Consider the following 22,024-nt stretch of genomic DNA (forward strand, 5'->3'; position numbering starts at 1 on the left):
TCCTGTCTTTATTTATAATTTTTTTTTTACTTTGGGGTCTCCTTTTATAATTGAAAACTTTATTGAAATTGAATTTGACTCTTTTTCTGTGATTAAACGTATTTTCCTGTCTTTATTGATACAATTTTTCCTTTTTTTTACATAAACCTTGACTGGTATCGAAATAAACCTGGAATAAGCACTCTCATTTCACTGTTCGGAATTTCATTAAAGTTTGAAATACTCTGTTTCGTAATTTACGCGTTGAATTACTGTTATGGGGTACAAGAATTGAGTCTAATCTAAACGTTAATGGAATGCTTTAATTTCTTGTTTAATTAAATATTTTATTTTATCATAGAATAACACCCATGTTTTATGTCAGAAATTTATAGAGATTACGGGAATAAAGCAGGGAAGGAAAGAGTTTTTTTTTTTTTTTTTTATTAATTCCATGAGAATAAATGGATAATATTAAAAGATATATAATTATTTTTCATTCACTCTCGTTATATTGTTCATTTTCCATTTTAAGCCTCATCTCTCTCTCTCTCTCTCTCTCTCTCTCTCTCTCTAACCCTGCATCGTAAGTTCTATTTCAAAATAAAGTAGTTTATCAGTTCTAAATAGATCTTTTCCACCCTTCTATAATCAAAATACCAATTTAAAAAAAATAACATTACTAATTATAGCTTTGAAATTCTACAACATTAAAGAAATCCTAAATGCACTTTACTATTGCAGGTTATCTTACTGACATACCAGCGTGCAGGCTCTTCCTTCACAGGTGAGCTACTGACTGCAGGCGGGGAAGCAATGTACGTATTTGAGCCCTTATACTTATGGAGAAAAATTCTCGGACCTGGAGCCGATCGCAATTTAGAACGCAAGGCAGCTCTTGTTCTTGGTGATATTCTAGACTGCAGACCGGAAGTATTTAGTCAATTTTCTTTTTTTATCGACAAGGTTTATTCAAATTAAGTTTACATTAGTTGTGAATTCCATGATATCTCCTTTCTGCCCAAATATAGACACTATTACACTCTCCTCCCAGTCTTTAAGTATTATTTCCTCTTCCCTTATTGCTTTAAATAAATACAGCATCCTTTCATCAGATGCAGATGTTAGTTGTTTTGGTATTTTAATTTTTCTCCTATATCATTTTTCTATTTTAGAATTATTACATCCAACAACAGAATATCCATATTTTATGGCTTTTCTAGAATAATGAATATACACTTATGACGCGACATTGTCCAATATCACAAAATATCGGAGCAAAAAAAGACCTCCTCCTCCTCCCTTATCCCTACATTAAGGGGTCGTTTGTCTAATGCACCCTCTCCAATGCCTTATATCATAGGCGTCCTCTTCCTCAAAACTTCTTCTCTCTATATCATCCTTCACCTTATCTCTCAAGCGCCATCTTTGAACTGCTTTTGATGTTCTGCAAACCTTCTCGATGGTTTAGGAGATGCAAAGAGCTATCATCACCTAGAATTGACTGAAAGCTGCGGTAGGGCTCAGTGATCAGTTCTGTGACATTAGTGTGTTTACGATTTTTTGGACTTGCATTTTGTTCAGGATTAGAAATATCTTTTGCATAGCATACCACTACGTTTAAAAGTTTTTTTTAAACTACGTATGCGCAGTGCAGTGTGTGTGACGTGGGTATCCTCGTCATGACTATGTCACTGTGCCAGAGAAACTAACTCGGATACGGACGTTGCTAATACACCAGTTGATAATGGTGAGGTTCTGTCACCTGTATAAGGTGTTCAAGATGCTGTAAACAGGCCCTCTAAGTTCTCTGCATCTCTCCTCACTCGATATCCTATGAATGTAGATCCTTCATTAGCTAAGAAACTGAGGAAAGTGTACACTTAGTTGCTTCCTACAGAATGGGAAATCCATCAATCGTATTATTACTTGGTGCCATTCAGATCTGCCCCTGTGGTATGTTAACTTCTCCCTGTACCCTTGCCTACCGTCATAGAAACTACACAACATGCTTCAAATACTGGGGTATCAGTCGCATCTCATGATACTGTGTAACCCCTGAAAATTGTACATTTTGTGCTGCTGAGCATGATGTTTAGACCTGCGCTCATCGCCACCCTGTACTACCCACGGTGGTTGACCCTGCCTCAGCATCATCAGGCTCGCTACCTCTACCTACACCAGACACCTCACATTGGAAATTCCCGAGATGTAAAGAGCCTGGAGTTAATGTGTTGCATGGCTGTGACAGGTGATCATGCACTGTAATGAACCAGATCATTACACAGCTTCTGCCACCACCATTAATCGAACCCACTGTTACTGCATCCTTGCAAGTATCTACAGTTCGAAATGCTGTAGATGTCCTCGAGTCTCGGTGTGACTTAAAAATATATCAAATTTTTAATCCATTGAATTTTGTTTGGAGAGCATTGACACTTCCATCGACAGTCTTGTAGCCTCTTTTGACCATCTGACTTCTAAATTTGCTACTAATGACACCACACTACAATCTCTCGTTGAAGCTGAGCAAATTGGTATCACATCAGTCGCTTCTCGCTGAGAAACCTTACACTCTTGCTACACATCTTGAGAGTGTTACTAATCCCCATGCAGGACATTGACCATGTGATGTGCCACCCATTCATGCCCATGTCACCGCTGCCTTTTCGTCTTCTTGCTGTCCTATCAAGGAATATGTTCGATAATTAAGTCAAGCTTAATATCATCTCGTTGAATGGCTGTGGTATTATACACTGGGCAAAACTTTCTGCACTCAAGGGAATTATACATAGTCACCACTCAGACGTTGTTCTAATTCATGAAGCTTTTGTTGGTAAACCCAAGCCCATGGAAGCCTCTCTCTTACTCACTGGTTGTGTCCTGCGTCCATTTAGGAAAACATGGCCTCATCACTTATATACACACTTCAATCTAGCATAGTCCTCTCCTAACTCTGAGGATGAAGTTACAACTTATCAACTATTTGAGATTACTGTTGGCGGAAGCACCATACAACTGTGAAACGTATATGCAGCACCATTTAGGATAAATACAGCTGTCCTTCCAGCCCCCACCCTCTGTGATATAGTTTACATGGGAGATTTTAACACCTGCCATCCAGATTTGGAAGATGTTGCGGTCACTGTGAACTGCAACGGGAACCAACTTCTCTAATATGTTCGTCAAAATCAACCAACACCCTGGGACACTGGTGGATCTACGCATGCATGAGGTGGTACTTTGGATCACATCTTGACCTGTGGACTCATCCCATCCCGAGTCAAGTGTGCAATGGTGCCTACACTCTTCTTTGATCACATTAGTGTCAGCATCCACGTTTCCCTTCCCGCTACGCATACTGGAATAGACACTTGCACTTGCATCACAATCCCATCTAAGTACCATCCCATGTATATCTCATATATGACTGACCTTCTTCCTACGTTTGACCTCCACTGCCTAGAGAAACTTTACTCATTTGTTATTAGCACCACACACGCTATCCACACACAATACATCAGAAAGCCACATATCAGGTGTTGCACTACCATGATGTTAGATAATTGAATTTCTCAGGCAGAGAAGGCAATGGATGACGGTCTTGCCTTCTTAAGACGACCAAATCCTGAGACTCTGCACCAGCATCAACTATGTAAGAGATGATCTAATTGCTCTACAGCATTATGCACAGATTCCTGGTCAAACCAACGGACAGCATCAACCATCAAACAACCATCAGTTCCATGTGGCACCTCATCAACAGGATTGTAAAGAAGAAGCCCCGAAGTATCCTCAACTACAGTCCTGCTCAAGATACACAGGGGTTTATTAACCCTGGATAGGTACGGTCCTCGGACACCCCTTTAAGGGTATACTCGGACGCGAACGACCCCTACGCCAAAAAAAATTCTTGAAAAATCAGTTTTTGCAGTAACCTCCTTTTTTCTTTTGCCAAAAAAAACTTCAATGAATGATTAAAACAACTGTAAAGATAAATACTACTCATCTGCAGAAAAACTATTTATTATAAATATTTTAAAAAATTAAGTAGAAAAAAAAATAAGACCTGACATAAAAATTCATAAAAAAAAGTTTATACATATATACACAAATCCTTTTAGGAATTGATTCTTGAATGTTTAGGACACATCTTGATGTATTTTGGATGAAGTCAGACCCATGGAGGTGAAGATCTGAAATGAGAAAAAAAGGGTAACTTTTTTTGGCCAAAAAAAATTGTCCAAATTTCATGAATTTTTTTGGGTACCCAAATGAAATAGGAAGTGGCTAATTTTTTTAGGGAATAAACATATGTTATCCTAAAATAGAAATATGTAAAAAATCTTCATTATTTTGTAAATTACATTTATATCAGGGGCCATATCTAAAGGTAATTTTTTGAGTACTTGGAAATTTCGTAAAAAAATACATATATTTAATATATAATATGATATTTATGCAGGTAAAAATATACCAAAATATCACAAATTCTATAGGGAACAAGAATATATATAGATAGGGCAGCTTACGCTTCGGATATGTCCACAAAATGGCCGCCAACCACACTGACTCAGACTCCCTAATCTGCCACTTGAAATGTAGGAAGGGTATGTCAATTTCAAGGTGTTATTTACTAATCTAATTATTATTGGATATGCATAAAAATTGTATGGTGGGTTGCTGGATAATTGTCGATTATTTTACGACTATAAAATTAAAATTCTGACCCAAAAAATTTTTTTTGAAGGGAAATAAAATCGAAAAAAAAAAATGTAAAACAATATTTTAGCTAAAAAAATTTGATGATATTCAATCAAAAAAAAAGTAAACAAAATTTTCCGACAAATAAACATCTAGAGGAATCATTACTCTGTGATAGTTCCTTAGTACGTAGTAATTTTGAAAGAATTGGGAAAAAACGAAAAAATGGCAATCACCGGAAAATCGAACACATACCTATATATACGCCATATCTGGCTAAAAAAAAGATAGGCATGGGTAGCCAGATCATCTAGAAACACTTTCCAACACTATAAAAATATAAGTTTTGCGACACTACTTGCCAATTCCTTACGGTAACATGACTAAGCAAAAAACATGCAAAACAAATAAAAAGGGGCACTCGTGGAAAAATGGCCATTCTAATATACGGCATTTCAGAAAAAAAAAATTTCAGCCACGTGCTAGGCAAACCATCAAGGCATATTTTCCGACAAATAAACATATAAATGAAATATTACTCTGTGATAGTTCCTTAGTACGTAGTAATTTTGAAAGAAATGGGAAAAAACGAAAAAATGGCAATCACAGGAAAATCGAACACATACTTATATATACGCCATATCTGGCTAAAAAAAAAATAGGCATGGGTAGCCAGATCATCTAGAAACACTTTCCAACACTATAAAAATATAAGTTTTGCGACACTACTTGCCAATTCCTTACGGTAACGTGACTAAGCAAAAAAATGCAAAACAAATAAAAAGGGGCACTCGCGGAAAAATGCCCAACATTCTAATATACGGCATCTCAGATAAAAAAAAAAGACATGCACGTGTTAGCCCAACCATCAAGGCACACTTTCTAACACATAAACATGAAAAAAAAAATCAATAATATACGGCAATTACTTACTACGTAGTAAATTTTTACAAATATTGAAAAAAAAACAGAAATTGGCAACCGCAGTTAAATACCCAATATACCAATAACTACGTCGTATCTGACAAAAACAAAATCACGCATGGGTAGCCAGATCATCTAGACACACTTTCCAACATTAAAAAAGCAAAAGTTTTACGACACTATTTCGCAATATCTTACGGAAAAATGACTTGGCAAAAAAATTAAAAAAAATTAAAAAGGGACACTCGCGGTAAAATGCCCGACATTCTAATATACGACATCTCAGATAAAAAAAAAGACATGCACGTGTTAGCCCAACCATCAAGGCACACTTTCTAACACATAAACATGAAAAAAAAATGAATAATATACGGCAATTCCTTACTACGTAGTAATTTTTACAAATATTGAAAAAAAAACAGAAATTGGTAACCGCAGTTAAATACCCAATATACCAATAACTACGTCGTATCTGACAAAAACAAAGTCATGCATGGGTAGCCAGATCATCTAGACACACTTTCCAACACTAAACAAGCAAAAGTTTTACGACACTATTTGGCAATATCTTACGGAAAAATGACTTGGCAAAAAAATGAAAAAAAATGAAAAAGGGGCACTCGCGGTAAAATGGTCCTCGTGGTGATGAACGACATTTTAACTAAAAAAAAAAACATGCACATGGTAGCCAAACAATCCACCAAGACTTTCTACAACTGATAACCTATACAAGTTGCACCATTCTACGACAATTTCATAATACGTAATAACTTTGATAGTTATGCAAACTACCTCAGAAGGGTAAACTCGGACGCGAACGACCCCGACGCGTCTCAGAAATCGGGGAAGGAGTACAGCTACAGCAATGCACATCTGGACACTACTAGAGCGTGTAGGGGAGACACCTCCTGCAGGTCGATCACCCACAAATTCAGTCACAGGGGTGAGTCACGTGAGAAAAACCTGTTTTTTTTTGACGCTCGGGGTCGCAAACGACCCACCGTACCTATCCAGGGTTAAGAAGTGGTCAACACAGTTACGAACCATCACTCTTTCAATCTTCCAGCTCAGATACAAGACTCTCTCTCCTCACAAGAAAATCACCTTGCCCTCTGTCCTAGTTCAACCTTACTGAGCACTGATGAAATGTACGATATATCCATAACTAAGAAAGAACTACGAAGAGCCTTAGCAAGGAATAGGAAGTCAGCCCCTGGTGATGATGACATAACCTCTGAAGCCCTTTGCACACTCAAAAAAGTACCTGGTATCCCTCTCCTCTGGCTCTACAACTTCTGCTTGGGATATGCTTCCCTAGTGTGGACTTATAGTACAATTGTGCCCATTCCCAAGCTTGGCAATGACAAATTCCGATCTATCTCCTTCACCTCCTGTTTTTGCAAAGTATTTGAATGTATTCTCCTCTCACACCTTATGTTCCAGGTGCAACATAAGCTTTCGTCCAGAGTATATGGCTTCCTACTCTGAGTAACACATCCTTGTCTCATGGAACTTCACACTCGTTTTTCCCCAACCAGTGTTGTAGCCTTCATTGATTTAAAAAGTACATACAACATCGTAAATAGAGACATTATTTTAGACCAGTTTTTGGAATCAAAGCAAACCTTTTTGAGGTGGATACGTGGTTTTCTACAAAATAGAATCTCTCTTCGGCTGTTTAAGGGAGCATTGGGCATTGCAAATGAGCTTGACCTCGGTACTCCACAAGGGGGAATAGTTACTCCAGTTTTTGTTTGATACTCTCCTTTGTCCCCTTCTTTCCTTGCTTCCTGACATTGATGATAAAATCATCACTTGCTATGAAGATAATATATGTATTCATTCAATATCTCTGGATCACTTGCAATGCTTCCTACGAATCATTCTCCTGTTGTCTTATCATCTCGCCAAGAAAAAGTAGAATCTTCTCCCCCAGGCCAGCAAGGAAGCTGCCAGAATTTACTGTGGGGAACAATGTTGTACCTCTGTGCATGCAGCATGTTTACTTGGGAGCGTCAGTGCAGACAACACCTTCCATCCCAGCAAGACAGAGAGTAAACCCTATTATTCAAGATGTGCTGGCCTGGCTTGACTCCTCACTAATGGCTTGCTAATTATTCTGCAGGAGTATCTCTGCCAGTTGCCAGAACCTATACATTGCCCTCATCCACTCAGGGGTAGATTATCTTTCCCCAGCACTATGGTAACTCTCCAGATCAACTCGACAGCCTCTCGAAAAATTCCAGAACTAAGCATTGAGACTCACCCAAGGCTGTCTAGTCTCCACTAGAATTATAAACATGCAACATGAACTCCATCTCTCTCGACTTGTTGAGAGAATATACTCCAATGTCACCTACCTCAATACCAAATGCCTGTATTACCTTCACCTGTCTCCTCACTATTCCCACATCATCAGGACTTTTTTGGATCTAGATGTGCTTTGTCCACAACTACGCTAGGGTAACGTATACTAATCAGTACTGTTTGTAAAAGCATTTGGGGGCTTGACATCAACATCATGGTAGAGACCTTTCACCCTGGCAAACTCCTGTACTGGTAATCGCTTACACTCGAGTCGCTAAGACTAACTTACTTCAACTTCAGCAATGTACATTGGAGACCATTGATAGACCGTCCTCGTCCTTCAGTATAGCCCATCACTTTTACACTAATGGCTCCTTGCAGCAGGAAAGCAGTGCTGGATGTGCTGCTTTCACCACCCTTTTGGAACCCTAGCCAGATAGCTGGACAGGCTGTCACCTTCCAAAGTCGTTAAGCTCCGCGTATTATGAACTACATGGACTTCTAGATGCAGTTATTTTAAAGACACGGATCAGAAACAATGGCTTAGTCATCTGGGACTCGCAGTTAGAACTGCAAGCCCTCTCATCACAGAAACCATCATACCAGCACCTGGTTACACAAATATTTAGGCAACTAGATACAGACAACATGAGCTCACTGGTAGTGCACTTCCTGTGGATTCCCTCTTACATATGACCTATGGCTAACAGCAGAGGCTGCCTGTTAACTGGATCCTTCAGACACTGTTATTTCCACACCATCTCTCCTATACTGCAGAAAAATGGAGTGCAAGGCTGCCCGCTCACCTACCCATCGTCATAGTTATCCCAAGAGGACAACCAGTGCATCAGTACAGCTATATGACCACTTCCTTCCTCTCCAATACAAATATTGCGGCAATGGACTCATGGTTCGTTGATATAACATGGTGTGTACACTTCTTCGGCTGGGTTGGCAAACAGTTTGGCAGGTGGCTGAGCAAGATGGAGTTCCTCACATTTCCTCCTGTAGGTTATGCAACGCGCCTAACACCAACACCTTGGAACACTATTGCCTGGAATGTCTATTTGTTACTGACTTTCTATCACAGACTTACAGCAGCTGATGTATGTAAACAATTGTTGATAGATAATAATTTCCTCGAAGAAATTCCCATGCGCAATCGTCACTTTGGTGGATACTGGACACGCAATAACTTTTATTAAACTGACTGTGTTGTGATATTAACTAAAGATAGGTACAACCTATACGGAATCAATCTCTAAATTTTATTTTGCATTCCTTATGAATTCTTTTTGTATAACCTTTTCATATATAGATGTTACCATATACTCAAATGTCTGTCTAAATTCTATTTTGTGTTTCGTATGAATTGTTTTGGCATATAGATGTAAACAATATTATTGTTACTATGTGCCCAAATGTCTGACGGCAATGGCCGCAAAAAACTGATTAAAAGAAAAAAACTTATCTCGCCATCTTGTTCTCTGCTACTCTCTCGATCTTCTCCCCGTCACAGGTTCCTCCAAAGCCCTCTTCACTCCCGCCTTACCATCTATCCTCAATACGCACGAGTGAATAAAACTTTTAATACTCAATGAAGAAATATGAAGAAAGGTATAGTTTTCTGAATTTAACTTTCTTAGAAATAATGTACCGTAAGCCTCCATATCAGTCAGTGCTTTTATACTTCAAGGATGTTTTTTTTTTCTTCTTTTTTTCTTTTTTTTTAATCTAAAGTGAAATATAGAGGTACTCCTGACATTCTCTGATAAGTTTACAGAAGCTGAATTTTCTAATCGTAATGTCAACGTGAATATTATCATTTGGAAGAATTGGATGAAAACAATCGAATCGGTTGCTATTTTAAACATTTCTAAACGTGATTGGTTTCATGCATCGTCATAAAAAAAGGGTTTACAGCTTTAGATTATGCAAAAAGCTTGTGGTGCATTTGCGGGATAGTTTGGGACACATGAACGGTTGAGCCAAGTCTCCATTATGGGAAGAAGAATGAATGTATCATTTGGAGCTGGTCCGGTCAATTGGAGAGAGAATGTCCTAAGATTATAGGCCTAAGATTATTGAAATATTTTGAACAATTGAGACACATTTACATGATCTTGGAAAGCGAGCGCTATATAGATTTATCCAGATTGGTGTAAATTAAAACCATATGTGATACATAATATACAGTAATACTGAATGAAAAAAAAAGAGAGATTAAGAAGTTTTGAACTATAATGCCTTTTTCCTCAGGATTGATCCTTCTCATATTCAAAATTTCTAAAATAGATTTATCTTGATTGATAAAAAGTAATACCATATGCAATAAACTATACTAGACAAAGAAAAAAGAAAATTTTTAAAAAGAAAATTATAAGATATAATCGGTTTCCGATAACTTTTTAATATAGATCTGACACATCTCACATCAAAAAGTTCTATAGTAGATTTATCCATATTGGTGGAAATTGAAACCATATTAGGCGATAACATAATATAATACTAACATAAAAAGATAGAAAAATAGATGTTTTATAATCAGTTTCCGATCCCTTTTTGATAAAGGTCTGACCCATCTGATTTTCAAAAGTTCTTCAAAACCCAAATATTCATATATTTCCAAGCCATACCACAGACGAAGAACTCTCATCACAGACTTGAAATATTCCACCGAATGAGATTTATGATGATGTAACCTGCTGTTAAGGAAAACCGATTGTCAGCTAACAATCCAATATCCATTATCGATATTCTTCAGAGGCGAGAAAGGCTTTAAAGAACACGTCCCATTTCCAATGGGTTCTTCAAAGAAACGAAGAAAAATGAAGAGCATTAAGATAGAAGCGGCCGAAGACTTTGATATTAATGGTATACTACAGAGGAAGATACAGACTTTGATGCTAGATACTGTTAGAGCGAGTTCTAGATGGACAAGAATTTATCACTCCTAGAAGCTTCCCAGTTGCAGCATTTGGATTTATAAAATCGTACTTTGTCAATTATGGCTTTAGCTTAGCTTATAATAAAAAATAATAATAATAATAATAATAATAATAATAATACCATATATATACCATATATATATATATATATATACATATACATATATATATATATATATATATACATATATATATATATATATATATATAGATAGATAGATAGATAGATAGATATTTAGATTGATAGATAGATTTGTATGCATGTGCGTGTATGTATGTGTATATATATCGTTGTATATGTATTTATGTTATTGTGATTTAGCAGTTGAAGACTCGCGCTATTCTGTGTGTATATATATATATATATATATATATATAAATAATATATGTATATATGTATATAATATACATATTTATATATATATATATATATATATAATAGATATAGACATATATATAGATAGATAGATAGAAAGATATGTATGCAAGAGCGTGTATTTGTTTATATATATATATATATATATATATGTATATATATATAGATAGATAGATATAATTATATATATATATATATATATATCTATATATATATATTCATATATATATAGATATATATTTTTATATATACATATATATATATATATATATATATATTTATAGATATATATATTTATATATATATAATATATATATGTGTGTGTGTGTGTGTACATATATATGTATACATAAATATACTGTAATATATATATATATATATATAGATAGATAGATAAATATACAAATACCTATATGTGCATAGGTTATATATATATATATATATATACATATATATATATATATATATATGTGTGTGTGTGTATATATACATGATTATAATGTATAGATATACATACATACTTATATCTATGCATCTATATATATATATATATATATACATATATATATGTATATATAGATATATATATATATAGATATGTATACATATATATATATATATATATAGATATATATATATAGATATATATATATATATATATACATACATACATACCTATGTGTAAATCAATGATATATATATATATATATACATATATATATATATATTAATATACAGTATATATATATATATATATATATATACAAAGTGTATATATATATATATATATATATACAAAGTGTATATATATATATATATATATATGTAAATAAATATATATATATATATATATATATATTTATATATATGTATGTATATATATATTTATATATATAAATATATATATAAATATATATCTATGTACTTTATATATACCTATATATATATATATATATATATATCTCTATATATATATATATATATATATATGTATATATATATATATATATATATATTATTATTATTACTATCCAAGCTACAACCCTAGTTGGAAAAGCAAGATGCTATAAGCCCAGGGGCTCCAACAGGGAAAAATAGCCCAGTGAGGAAAGGAAATAAGGAAATAAATAAATGAAGAGAACAAATTAACAATAAATCATTCTAAAAACAGTAACGTCAAAACAGACATGTCATATATAAACTATTAACAGCATCAAAAACAAATATGTCATAAATAAACTATAAAAAGACTCATGTCCGCCTGGTCAACAAAAAAGCATTTGCTCCAACTTTGAACTTTTGAAGTTCTACTGATTCAACCACCCGATTAGGAAGATCATTCCACAACTTGGTAACAGCTGGAATAAAACTTCTAGAGTACTGCGTAGTATTGAGTCTCGTGATGGAGAAGGCCTGGCTATTAGAATTAACTGCCTGCCTAGTATTACGAACAGGATAGAATTGTCCAGGGAGATCTGAATGTAAAGGATGGTCAGAGTTATGAAAAATCTTATGCAACATGCATAATGAACTAATTGAACGACGGTGCCAGAGATTAATATCTAGATCAGGAATAAGAAATTTAATAGACCGTAAGTTTCTGTACAACAAATTAAGATGAGAATCAGCAGCTGAAGACCAAACAGGAGAACAATACTCAAAACAAGGTAGAATGAAAGAATTAAAACACTTCTTCAGAATAGATTGATCACCGAAAATCTTGAAAGACTTTCTCAATAAGCCTATTTTTTGTGCAATTGAAGAAGACAGAGACCTTATATGTTTCTCAAAAGTAAATTTACTGTCGAGAATCACACCTAAAATTTTGAAAGAGTCATACATATTTAAAGAAACATTATCAATACTGAGATCCGGATGTTGAGGAGCCACCGTCCTTGACCTACTTACAATCATACTTTGAGTTTTGTTAGGATTCAACTTCATACCCCATAATTTGCACCATGCACTAATTCTAGCTAAATCTCTATTAAGGGATTCACCAACCCCAGATCTACATTCAGGGGATGGAATTGATGCAAAGAGAGTTGCATCATCTGCATATGCAACAAGCTTGTTTTCTAAGCCAAACCACATGTCATGTGTATATAGTATGAAAAGTAATGGGCCAAGAACACTACCCTGTGGAACACCGGATATCACATTCCTATAATCACTATGGTGCCCATCAACAACAACTCTTTGAGATCTATTACTTAAAAAATATATACATATATGTATATATATATATATTCATATATATATATATATATATATATATATATATACATGAACATAATCTATGTATCTATCTATCTATCTATCTATCTGTATATATATATATATATATATATAACAGCAGGCCGGGAAGAAAAAGGAAACGAAGATTGGACAAGCGCTTTCGTGTTATTATTACACCTCTTCACGGTCTTATGGTTTAAAAATACAATTGGAATACAAAGAAACCTCTGTGATGACGTAAAACAGAAAAAATGAGCAAATTACAAATTACTTAAAAGTTAGTTGTTTAAAAATGTTGTTTACAAGAAATTCATCCAGTTTGTATATACCTGAACTGGTGTTAAGCAGATCTTCGAAAATTTTTCCTAATTAAAACTGTTTCAATGATACTTTTTTTAACAAAATTTATGCAAAATATAAGCTCTTTAGCAGCTTTCCAATTAATAGCGTGGTTGCACTCATTCATATGCTGAAAAAGACTGCTGGCAATGTTTCTCGTTCTTACATTATATTTATGCTGTTTTAATCGAGTTTCTAGTGCTTTGCCACTTTGACCGATATATCGTTTATTACACTGATTGCATGGAATTTCGTATATTCATCCGTTAATCTGTTTCGGGGAATTTTTTATCAATATATTCTTGAGTGTGTTGTTTCTAAAAATTACATTAATTCCAAAAGGTTTTAAAATTCCAGGTAGAGGTACAAACTGTTTGAAAAAAGGTCAAACAAGGAGGTTATTCACATTAAAATCATCGTTGTTAACAAAGCCTTAAAAAGTTTTTTTTGCCTTTTTACAGGCTTTGTTTATGAAATGTGATGCTATTTCATGAATTTTCCCAAGCTCAGCTTCAAGGAGATCAGGGCAACCTACCCGCAGTGCCCGTAAAAACATGGATGAAAAAACCATCATTTTGGTTGATGGGTGATGATTAGAATAAAAATGTATGTACGAATTAACATTCGTAAGTTTTCTATATACTGTAAATTTAAAAGACCTTTCTTGTCTAAATACTAGAACATCTAAAAAGGGAAGCTTGTTATCTAATTCTATCTCCAATGAAAACTCAATTTTGCAAAGATTTTGTTAAAAGAAATATCATTGAAACAGTTTTAATTAAGAAAAATTTCGAAAATCTGCTTAACACCAGTTCAGGTATGTACAAACTGGAGGAATTTCTTTTAAACAACATTTTTAAACAACTAACTTTTAAGTAATTTGTAATTTGCTCATTTTTTTTCTGTTTTACGTCATCACAGAGGTTTCTTTGTATTCCAATTGTATTTTTAAACCATAAGACCGTGAAGAGGTGTAATAATAACACGAAAGCGCTTGTCCAATCTTCGTATCCTTTTTCCTCCCGGCCTGCTGTCATCTTGAGACATCGCACGTTCCAGCGATTTGTCATTAATATATATATATATATATATATATAGATAGATAGATAGATAGATAGATGTAATAGATAATATGTTTATATACACACACATATATATATATATATATATTATATGGATATATATATATATATATTGTATATATATATATATATATATAAATATGTATATATATATATATATATATATATATTTATATGTGATTAATCCATATATATATATATATATATATATGTATATATATATTATTAATATACATATAAATATATAATTCTTATATATATATATATATATATATATAAATTTCTACCTCATACCTGGGATCGAACGCTAGCCCCTTCTAATGAAAGGCCAGGTCAAAACCAACCATGTCACGAGAGCCCATAAAAGAAATTGGAACCTGACCGCTACCAGCTGTCCGAGGATTTACCTGGCGTCGCCAGGTAAATCCTCGGACAGCTGGTAGCGGTCAGGATCCAATTTCTTTTATGGGCTCTCGTGACATGGTTGGTTTTGACCTGGCCTTTCATTAGAAGGGGCTAGCGTTCGATCCCAGGTATGAGGTAGAAATTATATATATATATATATATATATATATAAGAATTATATATTTATATGTATATTAATTATATATATATATATATATATATGGATTAATCACATATATATATATATATATATATTATATATATATATATATATATATTTATATATATATATATATATATATATCTATATATATAATATATATATCCATATAATATATATATATATATATATATGTGTGTGTGTGTATATAAACATATTATCTATTACATCTATCTATCTATCTATCTAAATATATATATATATATATATATATATACATATATATATATATATATATTAATGACAAATCGCTGGAACGTGCGATGTCTCAAGATGACAGCAGGCCGGGAGGAAAAAGGAAACGAAGATTGGACAAACGCTTTCGTGTTATTATTACACCTCTTCACGGTCTTATGGTTTAAAAATACAATTGGAATACAAAGAAACCTCTGTGACATGGTTGGTTTCGACCTGGCCTTTCATTAGAAGGGGCTAGCGTTCGATCCCAGGTATGAGGTAGAAATTTATTTCTATTTGAACACGATGTTGTGTTGATATTAATCCATAATATATATATATATATATATATATAATTCATATATATATATATTTATATATATATATATATATAAATATATATATATATGTATGTATGTACGTAATTCATATGTATATATATATATATATATATATGTATGTATGTATGTATGTCTGTATGTATGTATGTAATTCATATATTTATATATATATGTATATATATATATATATATAGATAGATATATAGATAGATAAATAGATAGATAGATAGATATAAATATATATATATATATATATATATATATAAATATGCATGTATGTATATATGTATGTATATAATTCATATATATATAAATATATATATGTATATATATATATATATATATATAAATATATATATTATACTATATATATATGTGTGTGTGTGTGTGTGTGTATAATATAAACAATTTATCTATATATATATATATATATATGAGCTATATACACATATATATACATATGTGTATATATATACATATATATTATATATATATATGTATATATATATATATATATATACTATATATATATATATATATACACATAGTGTATTTCTCTGAAAGTAACATAGATTATGTAATTTCTAACAGTTTGGGTAAATTTCTTCAGCAATCCTAAACAATTACTAATAAATATTCTCTCTGGCTTCTATACCAAATCGCGAGTGCAAGCCAAAAAAATTCATCCTCACACAGAGTTCCATTTCAGTTAGTCAGTGGTTTACATTTAATTTTGCTCCTCATTCAATACGATTCGAGTTAGAATTTAGAGAAAATCTACTCCATAAAAACTAATTCCTCGCCCACTCTTATTGACGTGTAACGATAACGACTATGTGGAATTATTCAGAAACATTTAGAAATACATATATGAAATCCTGGTTTTCACCGATTAATGGACAGGTTTAGAAATGTGTGGTGGATTTAATCGAAAACATGTATTATAATGTATATATTCACACGATTAGCATGGTTTCATTCCCTGCCATTTCTGCCAATGGAAAGCAATTAGCATAGAAGGCGAGGTTGAATCAGTATTCATTACAATCTGTGTCTTTGGGAAAATGGGGAACGATGATGATGGGAATTACCTTTGTGGATGAGAATGAAAGGGAATTACCTTACAGAATAAAGACTGAGTACGCTTGGGAATTGCCTTAGAGCATTAAGCCATAGGACGAATAGGAATTATCTCATAAATAAATATTGAGGATGAAGTGAAGTTACCGAATAGATAAAACATGAGAACGAAGAGGAATTACCTTATAAATTAAGATTGATGTTAGAGGGGAATTGTTTCAGCGTATAAAGACTGAGGACGAAGTGGAATTACCTTCAAAAATAAATACTGAGGACGAAGTAGAATTGCCTTATAAGTAGAACATGAAGACGAAGGGGAATTACCTTAGAGAATAAAGATTGAGGACACGTAAAATTACCTTCAAAAATGAAGACTGAGGACGAAGTAAAATTGCCTTATAAATAAAACATGAGAACGAAAAGGGAATATCCGTAGAGAATAAAAACTGAGGACGAAGTGGAACTACCTTCGATAATTAATCATTCACAAGCTGAAAGGTACTTCCACGGTAATCCGAAATTAGTCATGATCATGAAAATGGAATAAGTTTTGCTTTTGAAAAAACTAAAATAGAAAAAAATAATAATTAGAAAATGAATTTCGTTAATGATAACAAGTTTGAAATAAGTTGTATTCTGCAGAAGTAGAAACGTGAGAATTTGGTCAGATTCATTCAGGCAAATTGTAAAATTTTAACCATGAAACAGACAAATTAATAATTTCCTTTAAGTTTCAATAGACTTCTCTCTCCATGGTAGGTTAATACTCCTTTTTATTTCGTTTTTGCTACACTTAAGATAGTTACAATTGTTTGAATCTAAGCCCAGATAATTGGAAATCAAATTAGAAAGGAAGGTAATAGTGAAAAAAATTCCTTAATCTATCTCAAGTCAGGGACTCGATTCTAATAGTCAAAAATAGAAAACATTAAAATAAATGTCTGCAAAATTAATAAAACTGTTCGTAGGGAGAAAAACAACAGTTTCTGTCATTGTACGAAAATTTTTAGAAATGCTGTTAGCTAAAATTTTTTTTATCTTAAAAGAGTATTCCATCTTCAGTGATGACATTTTCCGATATAGTCTGCGTTTTTTTTTCTGACAACGAATTTGTGTCTACCATAATAATTGAGATGGCAGGAAAAGAGAAAAATAAAAGCACAGGTTTGGAGAAGTTAATTCACTTATAAAGAAGAAATTATGGGAATATTTAGCATTGTCTAGTCATTCGTTGTGTTGGTTTTTCTTCATGCTTCATGAAATAATCTCTCCTATATAATAATGATCAAGTGTCTCTCTCTCTCTCTCTCTCTCTCTCTCTCTCTCTCTCTCTCTCTCTCTCTCTCTCTCTGTATATATATATATATATATATATATATATATATATATATATATATATATATATATATATACATATATATGTATATATATATATATATATATATATATATATCTTTCCGGTCACGCGCAGCTCTCCCCATCCCTAGGGTAGGGGGGAGAGGGAGTAGTCACACCTTGGTGAGGGATGTTTGTGTGTGTCTGCATATCTAAAGAGTTAGCAGTCATTTTTGACGGGTCGGGTACGATTATAGTCATATAATTGTTTGGGAAGAGCAACGTTAAATTCTAAAATTGGAAAACGCATGGAACAAAGCCCTGGTCTATTGCTATTGTAGAAGTACTTATTTTGTTAAATATTATGATTATACTGTAGATCTATCGCTCAGAGTTTATACTTCAGCTGGAAATATCATGAAGAAAGCCATTTCGGATACTACCCAGCATATAAAAAGTGAACCGCCCTCAAATCAGAACTCTTTAGTATAGACCTAATAGCTCCTCTTTTGTTTAGATCTGACTGCTCTTTCATTCACCGTCCCAAAGAAAATGCAATCTTTTTCATTTGACGTGTCTGACTATCAACACAAAATTCAACTGAATATGTGTGATACACGCGCAGAAAGCAATGCACATACAAATAAAGAAAAATACCCTTTTCAAATTTTCTTTTACACAGCGCGCATAGTAACCGCCATTTAACTCCGTTCAATTTAACGACAATTATATCCGTTGAATGCAACACTCTAATTTTAACTCTATTCTCGCAATTCCTATTATAATGCCAATCTATATGTCAATTTATGTGATCTATTCGGAGTCTATCATCATCTGTGTTGTTACTAAATAGTTAGTTGCTCGAGAGTTCATCCTTCATTTGCCCTGGTCTTTACTATCTGAAGCTAAATTTATTACTTTTGCGTCTCGGTTAACAGCATTGATCCTTAGAGAGTTATAGACCTAAAGGCTATGTTCCTTTTTTATTCTTTGATGATTTCCTACTTCTCAAGTTGTTTGATATTTTTTTGCGAGGGAGCTAAAAGGGGTTTGGTTTGAACTTGTTGTAGGACTGGTAAGGTTACCCAATAAAATAAAGGTATTGTATGCAATATCCGTGCCTATCACAGCCGTGTTGCTAAACATTTCGAAAATTTGTTGTCAAATATCTGAAATGCAAATTTTGAAAGTAATTTTTGTCTAACTGTTTGGCTTTCGTAAGGGCCTTAGGACTTAGTGATTCTTAAAATTTCTTATGTTATATAGACTTCACATGATTCTGGTTGTGAAGCTCTTACGGTTGATATTGACTTTAATACTGCTTTTTTCCTTTGCTAATAATGAGGTCCATATTAAAAACTTGAGCATATGGAGGTTATTCTGTTAAATTCGGTATTCCAGGTCTGGGTATCAGTCTCTGGTACCGAAGCTCAATTAGTTTATTGTGATTACTGCATAAGATTTTAATTTTGTATCTTCCTTTTTATTCTAATACTCTAAAGCTATAGCATCCACGGCATAGTGAAATCAATACACAGTTAATTGTGATTATCTTGCCTTTTCTTTCATAATACTCAGCAATACATAGTATTCAATAGGTTTTACTCTAACTTTGGCCAAACTGTGAAGTAATATTCTTTATCGCTCTTAAATCGGTGTAATTTTAGAAATTAAACGTTAATGGAAAGATAATTTTGCTGAGCAGGTAGACATGCATACGTCGTTATTTTTATGGCACTTTTACACTTGTACGATTTTCGTTTCCACAAATGTTAAAAAGAAAAAAAATATGATTGCCACGCACAATCGTTCACAAATGTTCGTGCCATGTGCTTGCTACATTTGCAAACTAAGTGTAAGTACTGTACGAACTTGGTGCGAACACTACCGATGGAGAGTGTTAATGTGCGTCAATGCTTACGCAGTGCGTTAACAAGTAGGGTCATTGCCTTTCAGTACGTACCAGTGCAGCTTAGTTTTGGCTGTGTATTGCGTAGACAGTGCTTAACTAAGGCGTGTACAATGTACGAATAATGTGCCAAAAATGTTTCACTCTGCGTACCATGTAAATGGCAAGTCTTTCCACGATGCATTGCAAAATCTGCAGGAAAAAAATCATGCAAGTGTAAAGTAGAATTAAAGTTTGAGATACATGACACCAAAACACAAATCTGTATCTTAACAATATTATTTTTGGTGTATTTTTATAAAAGAAATTTATTTTTTTCATACCAGTAATTTCTCTATTGGAACCCCTATGCCTGTATTAATTTGCTTTTCCAAATAGGGTTGCAAGTCGGTTTGTGATAATGATAAATATAATTTGAAAACGTCTATATGTCTGCATCTACTAAGGATTTATATTAAAGATTCAGGCCTTCCAAAGTAGGTTGGCCAAGGCACCAGTCACCCATTGATAAACTAACGTTAGAGAGTTATTGGGTCCTTTGACTGGCGAGACGGTACTACATTGGATACCTCTCTCTCTGGTTGGGGCTCATTTTTTCTTTGCCTACACATGCAACGAATAGTTTGGCTTATTCTTTCCATATTCTCCTCGATCTCCATACATCTGACAATATTAAGATTACCAAACAATTCTTCTTCGCTTCAGGAGTTAACTTCTGTACTGTAATTGTTCAGTGACTACTTTCCTCTTGAAAAGGGTAGAAGAGACTCCATAGCTATGGTAAGCATCTCTTGTAGGAGAAGGACACTCCAAAATCAAACCATTGTTCTCTGGTCGTGGTTAGTTTCATACCCTCTGTACCATGGCCTTCCATAATACTATAGCCTTTGTACCATGGCCTTCCACTGTCTTGGATTAGAGTTCTCTCGCTTGGGTGTACACTTATTTCTCTTCGTCTTTTTTCTTGAAGTTTGTATAGTTTATATGTGAATGATCTAATTTAATGTTGTTACTGTTCTTAAAATATTTTATTTTCTCTTTATTCTTCTCTTGTAGTTTATAAATTTCCTTGTTTGCTTTCCTCATAAGACTATTTTTCCCTGTTGGAGCGCTTGGACTTGTAGCATCTTGCTTTTCCAACTAGGTTTATAGCCTAGTTTGATAATAATAATAATAATAATAATAATAATAATAATAATAATAATAATAATAATAATAATAATAATAATAATTCTCTATTTCACCTAATGTCAAACATTTATTCCCTAAGTAAAAACTTCAAAACTTGAACCAAAGAAATTATTCGTCTCGCGAAAAAACAAAAGGAAAACAAAGGTTGTTTCAGGCCAATTTTCGCAAATCGGATATTGCACCCAAAATTTCTAGAATACAGGATTTAAAGGTTAATACTGCTGGATTGTCTTACTGCTAACAATAGAAACACAGGAATTCTATTACTTTTATCCCATTTTTCCAGCAGCTGGAGATAAATGGTATTCGATGTTAAAGCTAATCAAGGGTTATCTGAGATCTATGACGTCAAGAAAGGTAAACGCCATTTGTTTTTTTGTTTTTTGTTTTTTTTTTCTTCTTCTTTTTTGGTCAATATCAGTGTTGGTGGTTAATACTTAACTTTTTTCGAAAAGCAAAATAAAAATAG

The 22,024-nt window shown here is 33.2% G+C and overlaps 1 protein-coding gene across 1 annotated transcript in view; it reads left to right on the plus strand.

The window, feature by feature from the left end:
• LOC137646808 (transcription initiation factor TFIID subunit 11-like) overlaps positions 1–22,024 on the plus strand; it is a 351,704-nt gene that overhangs the window by 98,300 nt on the left and 231,380 nt on the right. Inside the window, exon 4 of the mRNA XM_068379895.1 lies at positions 724–912. Within this exon, the coding sequence (XP_068235996.1) occupies positions 724–912 (189 nt within the window). The remainder of the gene's footprint in view (positions 1–723; positions 913–22,024) is intronic.

This window comes from Palaemon carinicauda, chromosome 9, assembly GCF_036898095.1.
Source record: "Palaemon carinicauda isolate YSFRI2023 chromosome 9, ASM3689809v2, whole genome shotgun sequence".
In the NCBI taxonomy this organism is placed as follows: Eukaryota; Metazoa; Arthropoda; class Malacostraca; order Decapoda; family Palaemonidae; genus Palaemon; species Palaemon carinicauda.